The sequence below is a fragment of the Martes martes genome (genome assembly GCF_963455335.1).
Source record: "Martes martes genome assembly, chromosome: 11".
Classification (NCBI taxonomy): Eukaryota; Metazoa; Chordata; class Mammalia; order Carnivora; family Mustelidae; genus Martes; species Martes martes.
The window spans coordinates 81084966-81101247 of record NC_137899.1 but is presented as its reverse complement, the minus strand read 5'-3'; the positions used below and the strand labels follow the sequence as shown (position 1 = coordinate 81101247).

General features: G+C 35.4%; 1 protein-coding gene across 2 annotated transcripts; it reads left to right on the top strand.

The window, feature by feature from the left end:
- The first annotated feature begins 1022 nt into the window (after window positions 1-1022).
- NDUFA5 (NADH:ubiquinone oxidoreductase subunit A5) lies at window positions 1023-16282 on the top strand. 2 transcript variants are annotated; one of them, XM_080818206.1, is made up of 6 exons: window positions 1133-1251; window positions 1531-1575; window positions 6016-6132; window positions 11262-11327; window positions 14088-14227; window positions 15639-16282. In XM_080818206.1, the coding sequence occupies exons 1-5, from the start codon at window positions 1231-1233 to the stop codon at window positions 14187-14189; spliced, it is 351 nt and encodes a 116-aa protein (XP_080674332.1). In that variant the 5' UTR covers window positions 1133-1230; the 3' UTR covers window positions 14190-14227; window positions 15639-16282. The 2 variants fall into 2 exon arrangements, with proteins under 2 accessions (XP_080674331.1, XP_080674332.1); XM_080818205.1 differs by lacking the exon at window positions 15639-16282 and having other exon boundaries at window positions 1023-1251; window positions 14088-15560.

Below are 16282 nucleotides of genomic sequence, written 5' to 3'. Positions count from 1 at the left end.
ATTAGATAGCGTATTAGAAGGGGATAAAGACCATGAAGAAAACAAAACAAAGATGATCACAAGGATTGCATGGTAATTTGCAATTTTAAATTTCATAGCCTGGGCAGGCTGTAATGAGAAGTTAATATTTGGGCAAGGACTTGAAGGAAGTGAAAGATGGAGCCATGTGCCCATCTGGTGGAAGGGTTTTCCTAGAAAAGAGTTAGAACAGCTACGTAAGCATGGAGAGGAGAAAAGGAGGTCTGTTCTGAGAAGTGAGAGGCTGTGGGGCTATCTGATGCAGATGAAAGGCAGATAAAGGACTTTGGCTTTTATATTTTTTATATATAAAATTTATATATATACACATATGTGTTCGCTCAGTTTGTTGTGCTTTTCTCTCGTTGACTTTTTATCAAATGCCTTCTTTAACTACAGACACCTACCATTTTTGGTTAGTTACTTCCACTTCCCTGCTACCATTGCACTTGGCACAGACTCTTTTAGAACACTTACCAAATATTAATGCATCTTTTCATTATTTTTCAGTAAATTCCAGGATGTAGGATCCTGTCTTACAAATTATGTCCCGGTAACTAACACATAATGCGTACTCGATGAACGTTTGCAGAGGTTAAGTGGGGAGAAGTGGTATGGTCTGTTGTCACTTCACCTGGGGAAAAGTGGATGATGTACTTCCGAAAGGTGAAGTGGAAAAGGGTTGAGATAGGAAATGGCCTCACACTGCAAAATGCTTTGGCGCATTAGACCGAGAATACTGTTATGCTTGCGCTATGAATTAACCCTTGCTGCTATTAGATCACTTAGATGATAGCTCCAGAGAACCACTCTCATTTTACTATACGCTGCACCGTGGAAGGGAGGTTGAGGAATTCGCCAAAGGTTAAGCCGAGTGCAGGTTCTGTCAGAGCTTATTGGAGATTTGGAGTGTTTCCCTCTGCCTTTGGGCAAGCCATCAATGGCAGTTAAGGGTAGGAGCCGAGACATAACACGGCTAACACACACCAGCTTCCTCCAGCGTTTGCTTTAGACGCTCGTGTACTCATTGCGCATGCGTCAATTTTCCGGTTAGAAATGGGCGGGGCATACAGCCTTTGCCCGGGTGGAAATTCTGAGCGAGGCTGACCGAGGCGGTTTCCAGGGTGACGGTGTGGCGGCCTCGGTGGTGGATTGAGCGGGTCTGAGCGAGGTTCCCAGAGGGCTGCGCGTCCCCGTCCTGTCGGCGCCGTCATGGCGGGTTTGCTGAAGAAGGTAAGGTGACTGGAGGTCACTGTTGGACTTTCGATCGTGGGGGTAGAGTCAGCCCCAAAGCCTCTCATCCCGCGGGTGATGGCCGGAACTGGCGCGGTGTTTTGGGGTGTTTTGGGGGGACTCATTCAGCTGTGTCCTCAGAGATGACAGATTTAGTAGCTCCGCCCCAAACTAGTGGCTCTGAGAGACGGGTTGCTGCGTTAGGCCAGTTTTAGCCGGGGGACTGGTGGTTTTGCGCGGAATTGTATGCAGCGTGAATCGTGTTTTGTTTCTGAACAGACCACCGGCCTTGTGGGATTGGCTGTATGTGAGAGTCCACACGAGGTACGTGCTGCTTCATTCCTGACATCGCAAGGACGACTAGACCGCTGTGACCTTGTTGGAAAGCCCGAGGGGATGTGGTATTTCAAGCCTGAAATTAAAACTCAGCCTGAGAGCTGTCTTGAGACAGAGCAGTATCCACTTCGTTGATCGGTGCCGTGTGTTTGTGTCGTGCGTGCCCCCCGACCTCGTCCTTCAGCCACTTTCCTTGCCGGTTTCTCCGTAGCCTTCTCGTGGCTTCACCTGTTACTTGTATGAGTGCTCTCCCGTACCTGGATCTCCATTTTCCACCTTTAACCCCTCCTCACATTTTCTGCCTCGGTGCCTCAGATTCCAGTACACTCTGGCTTACGGAATATATCGCTCTAGCAACTAGCCCCCTGTGTCATCAGTTTTCCCTTCTAGTGGGAATGCTTCCATCTAAAAAACTTCAAAAACCTCCTCCCGCGATCCCTTTCCTGCCTTCAGTAATCACACCATTTCTCTCCTCTCCTTTATAGATGATTGGAAAGAGTTATCTGTACTTAACTGTCTCCATTTTCTCTTACTCCCCTTTGAATCACTTCACTCAGATTTGGCTAGAACTGCCCTTTTCAGGATCACCGTGATTTCCGTGCTGCTAAGTCCAATGGTCACCTCACGTTTCTCATCTTAATTGACCCATTAATAGCACTTGCCACATTTGGCGCTGTCTCCATCAAGCATCTGGGGGCTTGGGGACACCTCAGTCTCCTGCTTTTTTGATTATTCACCCCCCCCCCCTTGCTTTCTTCTCCTTCTCCTATTGTGGTTATTTCTCATACCCCCACTTACAAATTTTGGAGTGCTAAAACTTAGTTCTTGGAACTTCTCTCTGCTTATATTTGTCTCCTTGTCTGGACCCAATCTAGTGGTTTTAAATACCATTTGTACACTGATAACTGTTAGATTTCTGTACCAAGCAGGGACCTCTCCTTATGAGAGTCTTCTCTATTTAATTGCTTAGTGGATATCTCCACTTGAATGTCAGGCAACCCAAATTAGTGTCCAAAATTGGGTTCCTGTTCTTCTGTGTAAAATCTGCTCTTCTCTCAGGCTTGCTTACCTCAATGAATGGCATTTCCATTCTTGTACTCACTCAGGTCAAAAACCTTGAAATCATGTTTAATTTCTCTCTCTTACTCACACCCCACATTTAGTACTTAATTACATCTTCTAGGTTTCTACTTTAACATATATCCAGATTTTGAGTATTTCTCACCATCTCCTCTGCTGCTACAATGTTTTCAGCTACCATCATCAAGCTGAAGCATTTGCTTCCTAACTGCCTCTCCTTTGTCACTGCTTCACTTTAGTCTTTTTTCAACCAAGCTAGAGTCAGCTTGACACATATGAGTCTGGTCATGTCTCTCAGCAGAACCCTCCACTGGCTTTTGACTTCACTCTTAATAGAAAAGTCCTATTAAAGGCCCTCCAGACCGCTATTTAGCATTCTGAATTCTAGTAATTTATCTTGCTCATTGACTTTATTAGAAGGTAGGTTTTCATGAAGGCAGGGATTTTTTATTATTTTATTCACGGCTAGAACTATGATGAACACATGGTATGTGCTCAGTAAATGTAAGGTTTGTTAAACGAATGTTGTGTCGTTCTTATGAGTTCATAATGACTCCTATTGCCTAAAACGGAACTCATGGTTTTCCCTTTCTAAGTCTGTATCTTTTACTGTGGACTCTATTTTTCCTGATGGTATCAGAGTCTTTTTACTCCCCAGATTGGCAGCTAAATATGACAGTTGATATTTCTTTTTCCCTTATATCTTCATGTTAATTCCAGTGACAAGTTCTGTTGATCCTTTTCTATAACAGCTCTCCAGTCTGACCTCTTTCCTTTCCTTCCTATTACATTTTTATCCCCTATTCTTGTTTAGAGAATTGCAGCAACTTTGTTACTGGCCTTTCTGCCTTTTTCACTTCCATCCAGTACTTTAAGTCACTACTACCTGGTTAATTTTCCTGAAATACAAATGTAATCATGCAATTTTCCTAAATCTTTTAATTGCCCATAAAATAATCCCAAATGCTCTACCTTGGCACATAAAACCACTAACAGTCTCACTCCCTTTTTCTCTAACCTTATCTCCCAAACATTTCCTGTGTATTCTATATTCTAGCCACATGCTATCCAATAAAAATATAATGTGGGTTATAAATATAAACTCTGTTCGTAATTTTAAATTTTCTAGGACTCACTTTTTTTAATACAGAAAAAGGTAAAAGCTAATAATTTTATTTAGTATATTTAAAACATGTTAATGTTTTATTTATTTGAAAAAATGTTACCATTCCACTATATAATCAATATAAAAATTAATATATTATACCCTTTTTTTATACTAGATCTTCAAAATCCACTGTGTATTTACATTTATAGAACTTTTTAGTTCAGACTAACCACTTTTCAAGTGTTTGATAGCCATATTTGGCCAGTGACTATTGGGCAGCAAAGTCAAAGGAAACTAGAACTATATACTGATTACTTTATATTCCTTTTTTTTTTGCCATTCTGTCCTATGTGTGTATTCCATGTGTAAGATTGTCTTTTCCTACATCTTTAAGTGTCCAAGTCCTATCATTCCTCCAGGTCTATCTCAGATACTTCTTTTTCTTGAACCTTTCTCTGATACCTGCTGAAGTGACTCCCTCCAATAGAACAGTAATGCTAACATTTATTGAAAGTTAATGTGTGCCAGATACTGTTCTAAGTTATACAACAACCTGTGAAGCAGATATTACTAACATCTCCATTTTAAAACCCAAGTCTGTTAACTTGACCTTTCAATTGCCATATCCTTTGCTAAAATTAAGAAGAAATGAGGCTGAAAAACCCATGTATAATTCAGATTATATGTTATCTGATAATTTCTACATTAGTATAGTTAAAAAATACCCTCTTATGGACCATCATATCAAATGTCTAAATAATGTCTAATTATGCAAGGTACTTTTTAAGAAAAGCAATTCTTAGAGGCACTGAAGGTTTGTTTATTCATAATATATATTGTGAATATATATGAATGAAACTAGGTATTAGCACCGTGGATTTTGTACAATTAAACTAAAACATTTCAAATTAAATACAAAGAAATAATAAAAAATTATTTATCATGTATGTATATTTATGATTATACTTACTACTTGTGAACATTTATGAGTTAGGATCTGCTATCACAGCTTCTTACATGTGACTTTATCCAGACTGCTGTATGTGAACTTGAAGTTCAGTGTGCTTCTATACAGGCTGTACAGTGATTCAGTTCTCTTGTTCCTGTTAACAGCCTGTTAAGCCTGTGGTGAAACCTTCATTCACATCATACCAACTCAGTTATCATAAGCTGAAGTGTAAGGACTACATTTAGTTAAATTTGATCATCCTGATAATCATTGTTTGTATGTTTTACTTCTACAGAAATTCAGAAAAGAAAAATTGAAAAAAAAAATCTGAATTTGTAGTGCTTAGGATCTCAATTTGAGAAATAATGATTTAGTAAATGAGTTGATTTTCAGATTAGATCATTAGTAATAAGTTAGAATGCAGTTTTATTTTTACTTATTATCATACCTTTGTCTTATATACAACTTTTGTTGTTCATGCAACGTGAAAAGTATCCGTATTTCTACATTTAACCCTTGAATAGCACAGGTTTGAATTGCTTGGGTCCACTTATATGCACATTTTTTTTTTCAGTAAGTACAGTACAGTTCTGTACGTGTATTTTCCTTAAGACTTTCTTTTTCTTTTTCTTTTTCTTTTTTTAAAGATTTTATTTCTTTCTTTGACAGAGAGAGAGATCACAAGTAGGCAGAGGAGGGAGTGGTGGGGTCAGGGGGTGGGAAGCAGGCTCCCTGCTGAGCAGAGAACCTGACTCAGGGCTCCATCCCAGGACCCTGAAATCATGACCTGAGCCCAAGGCAGAGGCCCAACCCACTGAGCCACTCAGGTGCCCCTCCTTAAGACTTTCTTAATAACATTTTCTTTTCCCTAACTTACTTTATTGTAAGAATATAATATGTGATGCATACAACATATAAAATATGTGTTAACCAACTGTTTGTGTTACTGGTGAGGCTTCTGGTCAATAGTAGGCTATTAGTAGTTAAGTTTTGGGAGAGTTGTTAAGTTATACGTGGATTTTCAACCATGCCAGGGACTGGCCCTCAACCCCAGTGTTGTCCACGAATCAACTGTACTCACATATTTCCTCAGTTACAAAGGTGATAGATAGGGCATAGACATGAAGAAATTGCAACAAGGAAGAGTTAAATGCTTTTTAAAAAAATAGATGTGAGGGGGTTTTGTTTTGTTTTGTTTTGCCTTTTTGTAATTTGTGAGACTTTCTGAAGTGTTCTGTTGAATCTTAAGATGATATTTTAAACTGAAAATGTATATGATTTATCTTTTCAGAGGCTAAGAATATTGTACACAAAGATTCTTGATGTTCTTGAGCAAATTCCTAAAAACGCAGCATATAGGAAGTACACAGAACAGATTACAAATGAGAAGCTGAGTATGGTTAAAGCGGTAAGTAGCTGACTTGATTTTGTTTTCTTGGATATATGGTTTCAATGCAACATTAACAAAAAAGTTCAGTTGTTTATTTTTTGCATATTCCACATATGGAACATACTTTGCTCTTTTCTGTTCTTTCTTCTCTGCTTTCCTTCCATCCTTTTTCCCTTCATTCAGCAAATTCCTTTTTACTAAATGCGTTCCATGTGCAAGCCCCTGTTAAATACCAGAGTGAAATAATAACATTAGGTCTCTTCTCTAAGTTCACATTGTTCTTTTTTTACCTCTCTTCCTGATCAAGTCCTTTGTTGATTATTGACTTATCTATAGATATAACAATCCTTACCTCTTTTCTCTAGTTTCAGAGTAGAGAAGAATGAAAGCAAAACAAAAAATGTCTGTTGTGTTTAAAAAAAAATTCTCAGAAATAACTATTTTAAAAAGTGCTTTGTTGCAGAGAGGACCAAGTCAGTATCTTAATTACCAAAAATTATATCAAACATTGTTATGGACTGACTCTGTCCCCTCCCTCCCCATTCATATGTTGAAGCCCTAACCCCTCTCCAGTGTGGGTGGAACATCTGTAGAAGTAATTAAGGTTAATGAGGTCCTAAGATTGGAGCCCTGATTCAGTAGAATCAGTGTCCTTATAAGAAGAGACAGCCATGTGAGGAGGACTCAATGAAAAAGTAACTATCTGCAAGCCAGAAAGAAAGCTCTCATCAGAAACTGACCTTATTGCACCTTGATCTTGGACTAACAGTCTCCAGAACTGTGAGAAGATAAATTTCTGTTGTTGAAGCCACAGACTCTGTGGTATTTTGTTGGCAGCCCTAGCAGACTAATAGAAGCATTTTATAGGTTTTAAATCAAAGGCCCTAGCCAGACACACTATAGACTGCTGCTAGTTCTTTTATACCAAACTATATTGCACTATTGTACAATTAAGTTTTTCAATTATTAAATTTTCACACTAGCAATTATTTCACGGACTTTTGTAATTTTCCAGAAGTGTTCATAAACTCTAAGAGTAATTTACATATAAATAATAAGTGGTCCTGATACATTTTTCTTATTATTATGTTACCATGCTCTGTAGTCCAAAGAGAATAATTATTTTTCCCTAGGTATGCAGCAAAACAATTTGATTTAGAACTTTTATTCTTAGCTTGGCAATTCTGAAAGTGGCTTATAGATTAAAGTCTATAAGGGGAAGTTCAACATTTCTTTTGATTTCATGTTTTCCTTAAGGTTAAACGGGCTTATGCATTTTTTTTTCCCATCACAGAGTAAGAAATTTCCCTTTCTCTTTTCATGAGGTAAAGCTCTTTGAGTCTTTCTCTGCTTTCCTTCTCTGTAACCTTATCCCACTTTAATCGTTTTTCTCTATTTCCCTTTTATCCACGTATTTAATTAACTTTCAGATAACCTCAAAATGTATTTTCTTAAAAAGAAAATTCTTACCTTTATATCTTCCTTTATTTTTGCCCTATTTTTCTTTTCTCTCTTATCCAGTGTCAACCAAAGAAGAGTTTACTGTCATTACTTTCACTTATTAGTTAAAATAGTTTTCTCTGACTTGGGCTCTTTTAATTGCCGTGGAACTTACTGGTCCATGTGTAGTTCCATCATACTTCATCATATGCCCCACACTGCCAATAGAGTGATTTTTTTTTTTTTTTCCAGTATATAAATCTGATCCAGGTTCTTCCTGTGGTTTCTTGGTTAGTGTTTCTCAGATGCGGAATTTAAGAATTTTTGCTGAGTTAGTTGTATGAAACTCTTCTAACTGCTTTTATCTGCAAGCCTTTCTTTGATGTACAGCCAGGTTTGAGAACCACTGACTTACATGTTAAAGTCCTTAGAGTGGTATGGAAGGTGCTCCAATGTCTGACTCTGGGTTATCTTCTGAATCTTACCTTGTCATTTCCAATTTTATACCCTAAACTTCAGCAATACCAAACAGCTAATTTCATGATTTACATGTAATTTTATTATTGTGTTTCTTTGTATTTTCTCTTCCCTCTTCCTGGAATACTCTTACCTTGTCTTTCTGGCTTATTCAAGGCCTCAAGATCCGCTACTTCCTCTGTGAAGCCTTTTCTTATCTCCCTAAGTAGAGATTAACAACTTCCTTGCTTTTCTTACATTGTACCTGTCACACTGTATTTTATTTATGTCTTCTCTACTAGTCCATAAGCTACTTATGATTGATGCTTGCATTCATCTTTGTGTCCCAAGAATTGAGCATAGTGCCTGGTGCTTATATAAAATCCTGTAGAAATTTTTGTCTATCCAAAGGCTGCATACAAATAGTTTTAATAATCCCAAGCACTGTATAATAGTTGTATCATCGATTCCTGTTTTTGGTAAAATTATTACAGATTTTTAACCCTCAATAGAGTCCTTTATGAAGTCTTCAGTAAATATTGTTATGATTATAAAATATCTATTTACTAAGCCTGAAATGGAAGTAAAAGTAAATATTTTTTCAGATTATACTAGGGAGATAGAATATTGGTGAAAAGTATTGGTTTGTGGTCTGTCCAAAATTTTCATCTCAGCTCTAATACTTATTTGCTGAGTGACTGTTGGCATATTGTCCATTTCTTTGTCTCAGTTTCCTCATCTAAAATTCGGGTATAATACCTACTTGAATACTTATTGTTAGGACTGAATGAGGTAATTTATGTGCAATGTTTAACACAGTTGCAAGCACATGGTGATCAATACATGGTAGCTTATTAAGCTTAAGGACGTTCTGTCACTCTTAAATAGAAGTCATATTATTAACTTACCTTCAATAAGACAAATTTTGAATTGTTTCCCTAACACAGGATTCTCTTGAGTTGGAAATATTGAACCTTCTTTGCCTTCTTTTCTTCACTCTCCTGGGTCTCTTAACAGTGACCACCTTCCCTGTTTTGCTTTTGGAGTTTGGCTTTAAAGCTCAGTTAATTCTGAGTTAAACAGTCTTTCTCAAACATGTTCATCTGCTTTCCTCCCCCTTCTTTTCTATTTTCATTTATTCAAGAAACATTGAATACCTTTTATATGCCATGTATGTTTGTAGGGATGGAAGCCAGGGCCTATATGACAATAAACAAAATAGATAAAAATCCCTGCCTTCTTGGAGATTACACATTAATGGTGGGAGGCAAAGAAGTAAGTAAGTTAATAAAGAAGTGCATTAAATAGCATGTTAGAAAGTAGTTAAATGCGGTGAAGGAAAATGAAAAGAGAATGATGTGTATATGGGTGATGAGGGATGTTACAATATATATTTGTTTCCTCTGCCTGTCCTAATAAACTTGGTGGCTTAAAACAATAGAAATTTAATCTTTTACATTTCTAGAAGCCAAAAATCCTAAAATTAGTACCAAGGGCCCAAATCAGGGTATTGACAAGACTGCATTCCTTTTAGAGGTTCTAGGGTAGAACCTGTTCCTTGACTCTTCCAACTCTGGTGGCTTTCAGCATCTTTTGGTTTATCATTCTAATCTCTGCCTTTGTGGTCACATTAGTTTCTCTTCTTCTGTGCATAATTTCACTCCGCCTCTGTCTTTAAAGGATTCCTGTCATTGTATTTAGGGCCTACTTGGATAATTTAGGATAATCTCTGTCTCAAGATTCTTAATTACATTTGCAAAGTATTTGCCCCACAAGGTAACATTCATAGGTTTTAGGGATTAGGTCATATACATTTTGTGGGGCATTATTTAACCTACCACAATATAAGTTATTATCAAGAGTGGTCCTCACTAAGAAGGTGATATATGAGCAAAAACTTGGATGGAAGTGAAGGAACAAGCCATGCAGATTAGCCAGCAGATGACCTGAAGCAGGAATGTGCCAATTCCTGTAGAAAATATCTTTTTTTTTCTCCTTCTTTTCTTTGCTTTTGTGTGTCAAAAAACCATCCTATTTACACCTTACATATGTGTGAGTATGTGTAGAACATGGTTTCTGGATCTCACAAAGCTCAGTTTACTAGCAATAAATACATGTCATTGTATTTTCTAGGTAACGTATTAGCATTTCTTTTCTAAAAGAACTTTTATTGAAGAATAATGTACATAAAGAAATACGCAGAAATCATGAGTGTAGAGCTTGATGAATTTTCACAAAGTAATCACACCCATGTTAACACCAAATCAGAGGACATTTTCAGAATGCCCAAACCCTCTCTTTTTACCCTCCAAGTTAGTACCCTCCTAAAGATAACTACTCTTCTGACCCCTACCACCATAGGTTCATGTCACCGGGTTTTTAACTTTTTATAAATGGAATCTAAGTCTGTGCTCTTCTGTGTGTGATTTCTTTCATTTAGTATTATGTTTGAGAGAATCATCCATGTTCTTGCATCTAGTTGCAGTTCATGTATTCTCTTTGCTAGGTAGTATTCTGTTATATCCGAATACTATATTAATTAATTCTGTATATGATTATTTGAATTATTTCTAGTTTGGGGTTATAATTTGTGCTGCTGTGAACATTCTTGAACATGCCATTTGGTTAATGTATTATACTTTTCTGTTTGGTATATACCTAGGAGTGGAATTCTGGGTTGTGGAGTAGCATTTATTTTGAATACTAATGCTCTCAGAGGAAATACAGGAAATACTAAGAAAATAAAGTGGTATTTTAAAATCTGTATTTTATTTATGTATTTTTTAAAAGATTTTATTTATTTATTTGACAGAGAGACAAAGTGAGAGAGAGAACACAAGCAGGAGATGTGGGAGAGGGAGAAGCAGGCTTCTTGCTGAGCAGGGGGCCCGATGTGGGGCTCAGTCCCAGGACCCTGGGATCATGACCTGAGCCAAAGGCAGACGCTTAACAACTGAGTCACCCAGGTGCCCTAAAATCTATATTTTAGAAAGACTGAGGTGGACATCATATTTCTTACTCTTGATGAGCAAGTTAATATTAAGACAGAAAAACAATAAAATAATAGATGAAATGGGTTTCCACCAGATATTTGGCAAACATTAGTAAGGGCTTAATGAAATAAAAATTAATTATGTTTGCTATAATAAGTGCTACTTTATATTTGGGTCTTTTTAATTAGGATATTGAAACATTTAGATATTGTACTTCTTTGTTTAAATCTTTTTTTCTTTTTTTCCCTTAAATTGTAGGAACCAGATGTTAAGAAATTAGAAGACAAACTTCAGTGTGGCCAACTAGAAGAGGTTATTCTTCAGGTAAATAAAAAGTTAAATATTTAGCTGTTTGGCTTTAAATGGTCAGAGGCACAATACTTAGAGACACGAAACTGACATTCTAGGAAAAAAAAACCCTAAATTTCTTTATTTAATCAACTCTCAAATATAAGAATAATTGCATATAGGAAATACTTCTGTCATGTATATATCAATTAAATATTTATCAGTAATTATAGTTTGAATTTATGAGGCTTCTTTTGGAGATTGGGAGTTGGATACACCTTAAATTTAATGTTAGCCTTTAGTTCAAACTAGTAACACAATATTACTATTATTTGAATAATTTTATCTTTTTAGATACATACTTTGTGTTTTAAAGGCTTAGTATATTTTTAATATGGAGAAATACAGATTTTTTGAATCACAAAATCATAAAATGTATTTTTATTTTTTACTTTGATTAACACATCTGTGCCTTTTTTTAAGTTGTGCATTTTTCCCCCCAATTATTTATAAGGTTAAACTTAAAATATGTTCTTGTATTTTGTGTTTTATATATTACATCATTCATGTTTTTACTCTATCATTTTTTTTAAGATTTTATTTATTTATTAGCGTTTATCTTCTATATTTCTTTGAATGTTTTTTAAAATAAAAGAGATACTAACCTTAAACTTTTGCTATATTACCTGCACATTTTTTTAGTCTCTTCTTTGCCTTTTGGACTTCAACTGAATATTTTCTCTCACATGTAAAGATGTTTTAAATTTTTATTCAGTCAAATCACATTCCCCGCTTTGCCCCACCACTTCGCCACCCACCTCCCTGCCGCAGTGTTAGAGGTTTAGACGTCTACCCTTAGAAGCCATCTGACACTCAATTCTGTTTCATTTAATTTTTTTTTTAATTTAAAGAAAATAAAACCATTTCTTCAGTTTTATTAAAGGACAAATAAAAGGATATATTGGGTGGTATTGGTGATTAGGGAGGTATATCACCAATAGACATGATATACAAATTCAAAAGAATTGTTAGATGGCTCTGTTAAAAAAGGAATAGGGCATTCATACAGCCTTTTATGAATGTAGACTATTTCAGTCATTCAGAGGCCTATTTCCTTGGCCTTCTATTCATTCACCAGCTGTTGCACAATATGGCAACTTGCTGCCTAACTTACTATTGTCCTTTTCCTGTTCCTCTTTCTTTTTTGTCAGATCTCACTTTGTTAGTTTAACTTATACATTAATTTATTATGCAGTTATAGTCTCAGGGTGCAATAGCTATTTTTAAGTCAGCTGTGCTATCTCCACACTTTCATAGGCAGTATTAAGGTTGAATTTTAGTAATGTTTTACTTAACCTAATATATTTAAAACATTAATTGAAACCTATAACCAATATAAAAGTATTGTTGTATTTTATATCCTCTTTTATACTAAGTCTTTAAAATCTTTTGTGTATTTTATACTTGCAGCATGTCTGAATTTGAACTAGCTGCATTTCAGATGCCTACTCAGTAGTCACATGTAGGTAGTAGCTACCATTTTTGACAGCCCATTTTTAGAGGGATGATAGAAGAAGCAGGAAAAGGTACTGTGTTAGAGGTAAGGGAGAGAGCAGGAATGGGCAACACGGCTCTCATGCAGCTGAGTCCAGCTGCCTGAAATGGGGTTGACCTCATGATGGTTTAGGGTTAGGCACCCTCCCCACACTACACGATGCCTTTGGGGCTTAAAGAAAGCATGAATGGTCAACAGACCCAGGCCAAAGGGCTGTCAGGGAAACAGCCATCGTTAGGGATATTTTTAATTAGTATTTGTGCTATTTTCTCATTTTAGCATTAGTAAATCCCTCTATCTTCAGACTTCTATTAATCTGCTTTTTAACTCACTGTTTGTATACATTGTAGACTTGATGCTAAACATAGATTGGCTGTTTTGCCCCACTGGCATAAATGAGGCATTACCTTTCTTAAAGAATTACAGTCTGTGATGGAATCTGGCACTTATTCTGTATTTGAATTCCTTTTCTGACATCCTGACAAGTGTTTAACAGTGTTCTTCTAAGTTAGCAGGAGTTGTCATAGGTCTTTTTGTTGTATAAAAATGTGAAATAAAAAGAACCTAAAATATTTGTTAAATAGTTATAAATTTGTTTGAAGGGAAAAAGTTAAATGTAACATAATCTGACTAAGGAAATTAATTCAATCAGTAAATTTTGTGCACCTGTGATATTCTACACTCCATAGATCATTGTTTTACAAACTGTGGGTCTCAAGTGATTATGGGTCAGGAAATCAGTTTGATGGGTTATGACTAGCATTTTAAAAAATAATAGAAAATAATGTATCATAGCTAGTAAAGGTAATGATATTTTTAGTTTTGTTTTATGTGCATATTATGGATCCTTTAGTAGAATTTGTTGTGTTTTACTCTGGGCCATCATAAAATAAAGCTTGAAAGCCATTGACATAAATAAGAGATATTCTTCTCATTCTCAAAGAATTTATAGTCTAATGGTGAAACAGACAATTAAGATTGAAAATATACCAAGTAAATTTTTGAACACTCTAATAGCAAATTTTAATCAAATAGAAAATATCAAAAGCCATTCTATCTTGCTCATGATTATGTAGCTATGAGAATTAAGATAATTTTATTAATAGTGTTCAACATTTGATGGTAGAATAGCTTATTAGGTATTAACATGAAAATGGTTTTAATAACTGTATTTCAGTCATTAGCTATGATAAATATCTATTAGTGTAATCAAATGATTTTTTAAAAATTTTTATTAACAGGCTGAAAATGAATTAAGTCTGGCAAGAAAAATGTTACAGTGGAAGCCATGGGAGCCTTTAGTGGAAGAGCCTCCTGCCAACCAATGGAAATGGCCAATATAATCATCATTAAATGATTAGTGTGTTGATGGGAAATGGATGTAATTAAATGTTCTGTTATATTAAAAATGTTTCTATATTATTGACATCTTATAATCAAGAAAACTAATACAGAACATATTTAGGACACTTCTTAAAATTGATGACTATGGTAATAGGGACTTGTGAATCCATTTTTGATATGTAAAGCATTCATTTAAATTATCTCAAAGATTTTTTTGTTAGTTGTTTTTGTCTTTTTTTTTCTTTACAGAAAGGTTGTAGAAAGATTTGAAAGTTAACTGGAAAAATTCCTGTAGATTTTCAGTACAGAAGCCATAACCAAAATGTTAAGTATTTATAGTGGTGTCTTCAACAGATCATTTAATGATTTTTATCCTGAAAAAAAAAAACAGGAAAGATACTTAATTATTATTATTGTTTAGACAAATTTATAGGTCACTAAAGTGAAGTAGTAAGAGTAAAAACCATCAATTATAGTTGTACAGTTGAGGAAATTGATTTGGTATTTGAAAGAAAAATTTTTCTTGAAAGAAAAAATTTTTTGCAGTAGTAGTTGGAAAAACTTTTCCATTTGTGTTATTTAAAGAAGTTAGCTTTCTGTTCCTTAGCCTTTAGTTTTTTTGATCAAGCAAAGCTTACAGGATAGAGATTGAGTATATGTAAAAGGAGAGATATCAAGCGTTTCTAAAGTTTATCTGACATACAGATAGGCTTATATTCAGAACATCTTAGTCATACATAGGTTGTAACTTCAAAGTGGAATCACGAGGTAGTTTTCACTAAGTTTCCGATATGTGTGCAGTTGAGTATCAAATCTAAGATAAATGCTAATTCAAGGAAAGAAACAGTTGGCATAAATTACTTTTCACGTGTCCTCAGTACTTAAATTTGGTATTTTTTAGCTTCAAAGATAGTACTTTTGTATGTGTGTACACATATGTTTTTGTGTCTTTTGCTATCCCTTGTGGCAAAGCAGAATCATTCAGAATTTTCAGAATGAGAAACTTTTTCTTTTCTGATATATTTCTCCCCTTATAGAGCTGTAAATTGAATGGTAAATAAACATTAATTGAGGTGGATTGAGTTACTTTTCAGCAGTCAGAATGCAAGAGAAGGCTTCTGTGGGGAAAGTGGAAAAGCTTTAGAGGGAGTCAGAGGTCCAGGGGTTCTCATCCCATGGTTCCAGTGCCATCAAGAGCTCAAGTGGAGGCAAGTTGTCAACCTCTCAGACTGACCTATTTCCTTCTTCATAAAAAAAAGTAGAACTTGTGATTTATAACTTCCTTTTCAGTCCTAAATATTTGCTTTAAATATAATACATTTATATAGGTGTAAATATAGGTATAAAATATAGGTGTAAAATATAGGTGTAAAAAAATACGTGATCTTAAAGCATATCTGTATAGATAATTCAAGCAGATTTCCTAATCAACATTTTTTTTTTTTCAGGTCCTTTGAGCACATGAACACAAAGATGGCTTGATGTCTGTATCAGACTTTTTAGCCTCACCTCCCACGATTCTTTGGCATCATATATTTTACCAACAGGGTTCCTGTAGCTGTTAATAAAAAGGGGACCATATTGATGTTTGCATTAGAAATGCTAGTGGTAGAATAGTAGTAGTATAGTAATAATATAATAATAATAACTAATATTTGTTAATGTTTGCCAGGTACTGGTCTAAGTACTTGACTAATTTCACTCTTAAATCTGCACTACAACTCCTAAAAGAGTGATCCTGTAAATTATCTCCATTTCTCCAGATAAGGAAACCAAAATTCAGTGTGAGTAGTGTTCTGCAATGGTAGGCCACTATAGGCAACACGGGGGCACCTTGGAAAAACAGATGAATAAGTGGTGTAATAATTAACTGAGGTCCCATAGCTAGCTAGTAAGATGGGGAGCTAAATTTTGAATCTGGGAGTCTTGCTACAGAACTCGTGTTCCTAACCGTAATAATTTTTTTTCAAATATTCTTGCATTGCTGTCACTCCTGCCTATACCATAGGGACTGTACTAAAATAACCTATTTCTTACTTTCTTGATTTGTTTTGTCAAAATGACTATAAAGAACAAATAGGCACAGAGGTAG

Bases quoted from the DNA above. Each gene is read 5' to 3' on its own strand.
- NDUFA5 (XM_080818206.1), top strand. From the start codon at position 1,231: ATGGCGGGTTTGCTGAAGAAG. The intron at 1,252-1,530 runs GTAAGGTGACTG...GTTTCTGAACAG, and splicing joins TGGCGGGTTTGCTGAAGAAG to ACCACCGGCCTTGTGGGATT. The intron at 11,328-14,087 runs GTAAATAAAAAG...TTTTATTAACAG, and splicing joins TAGAAGAGGTTATTCTTCAG to GCTGAAAATGAATTAAGTCT.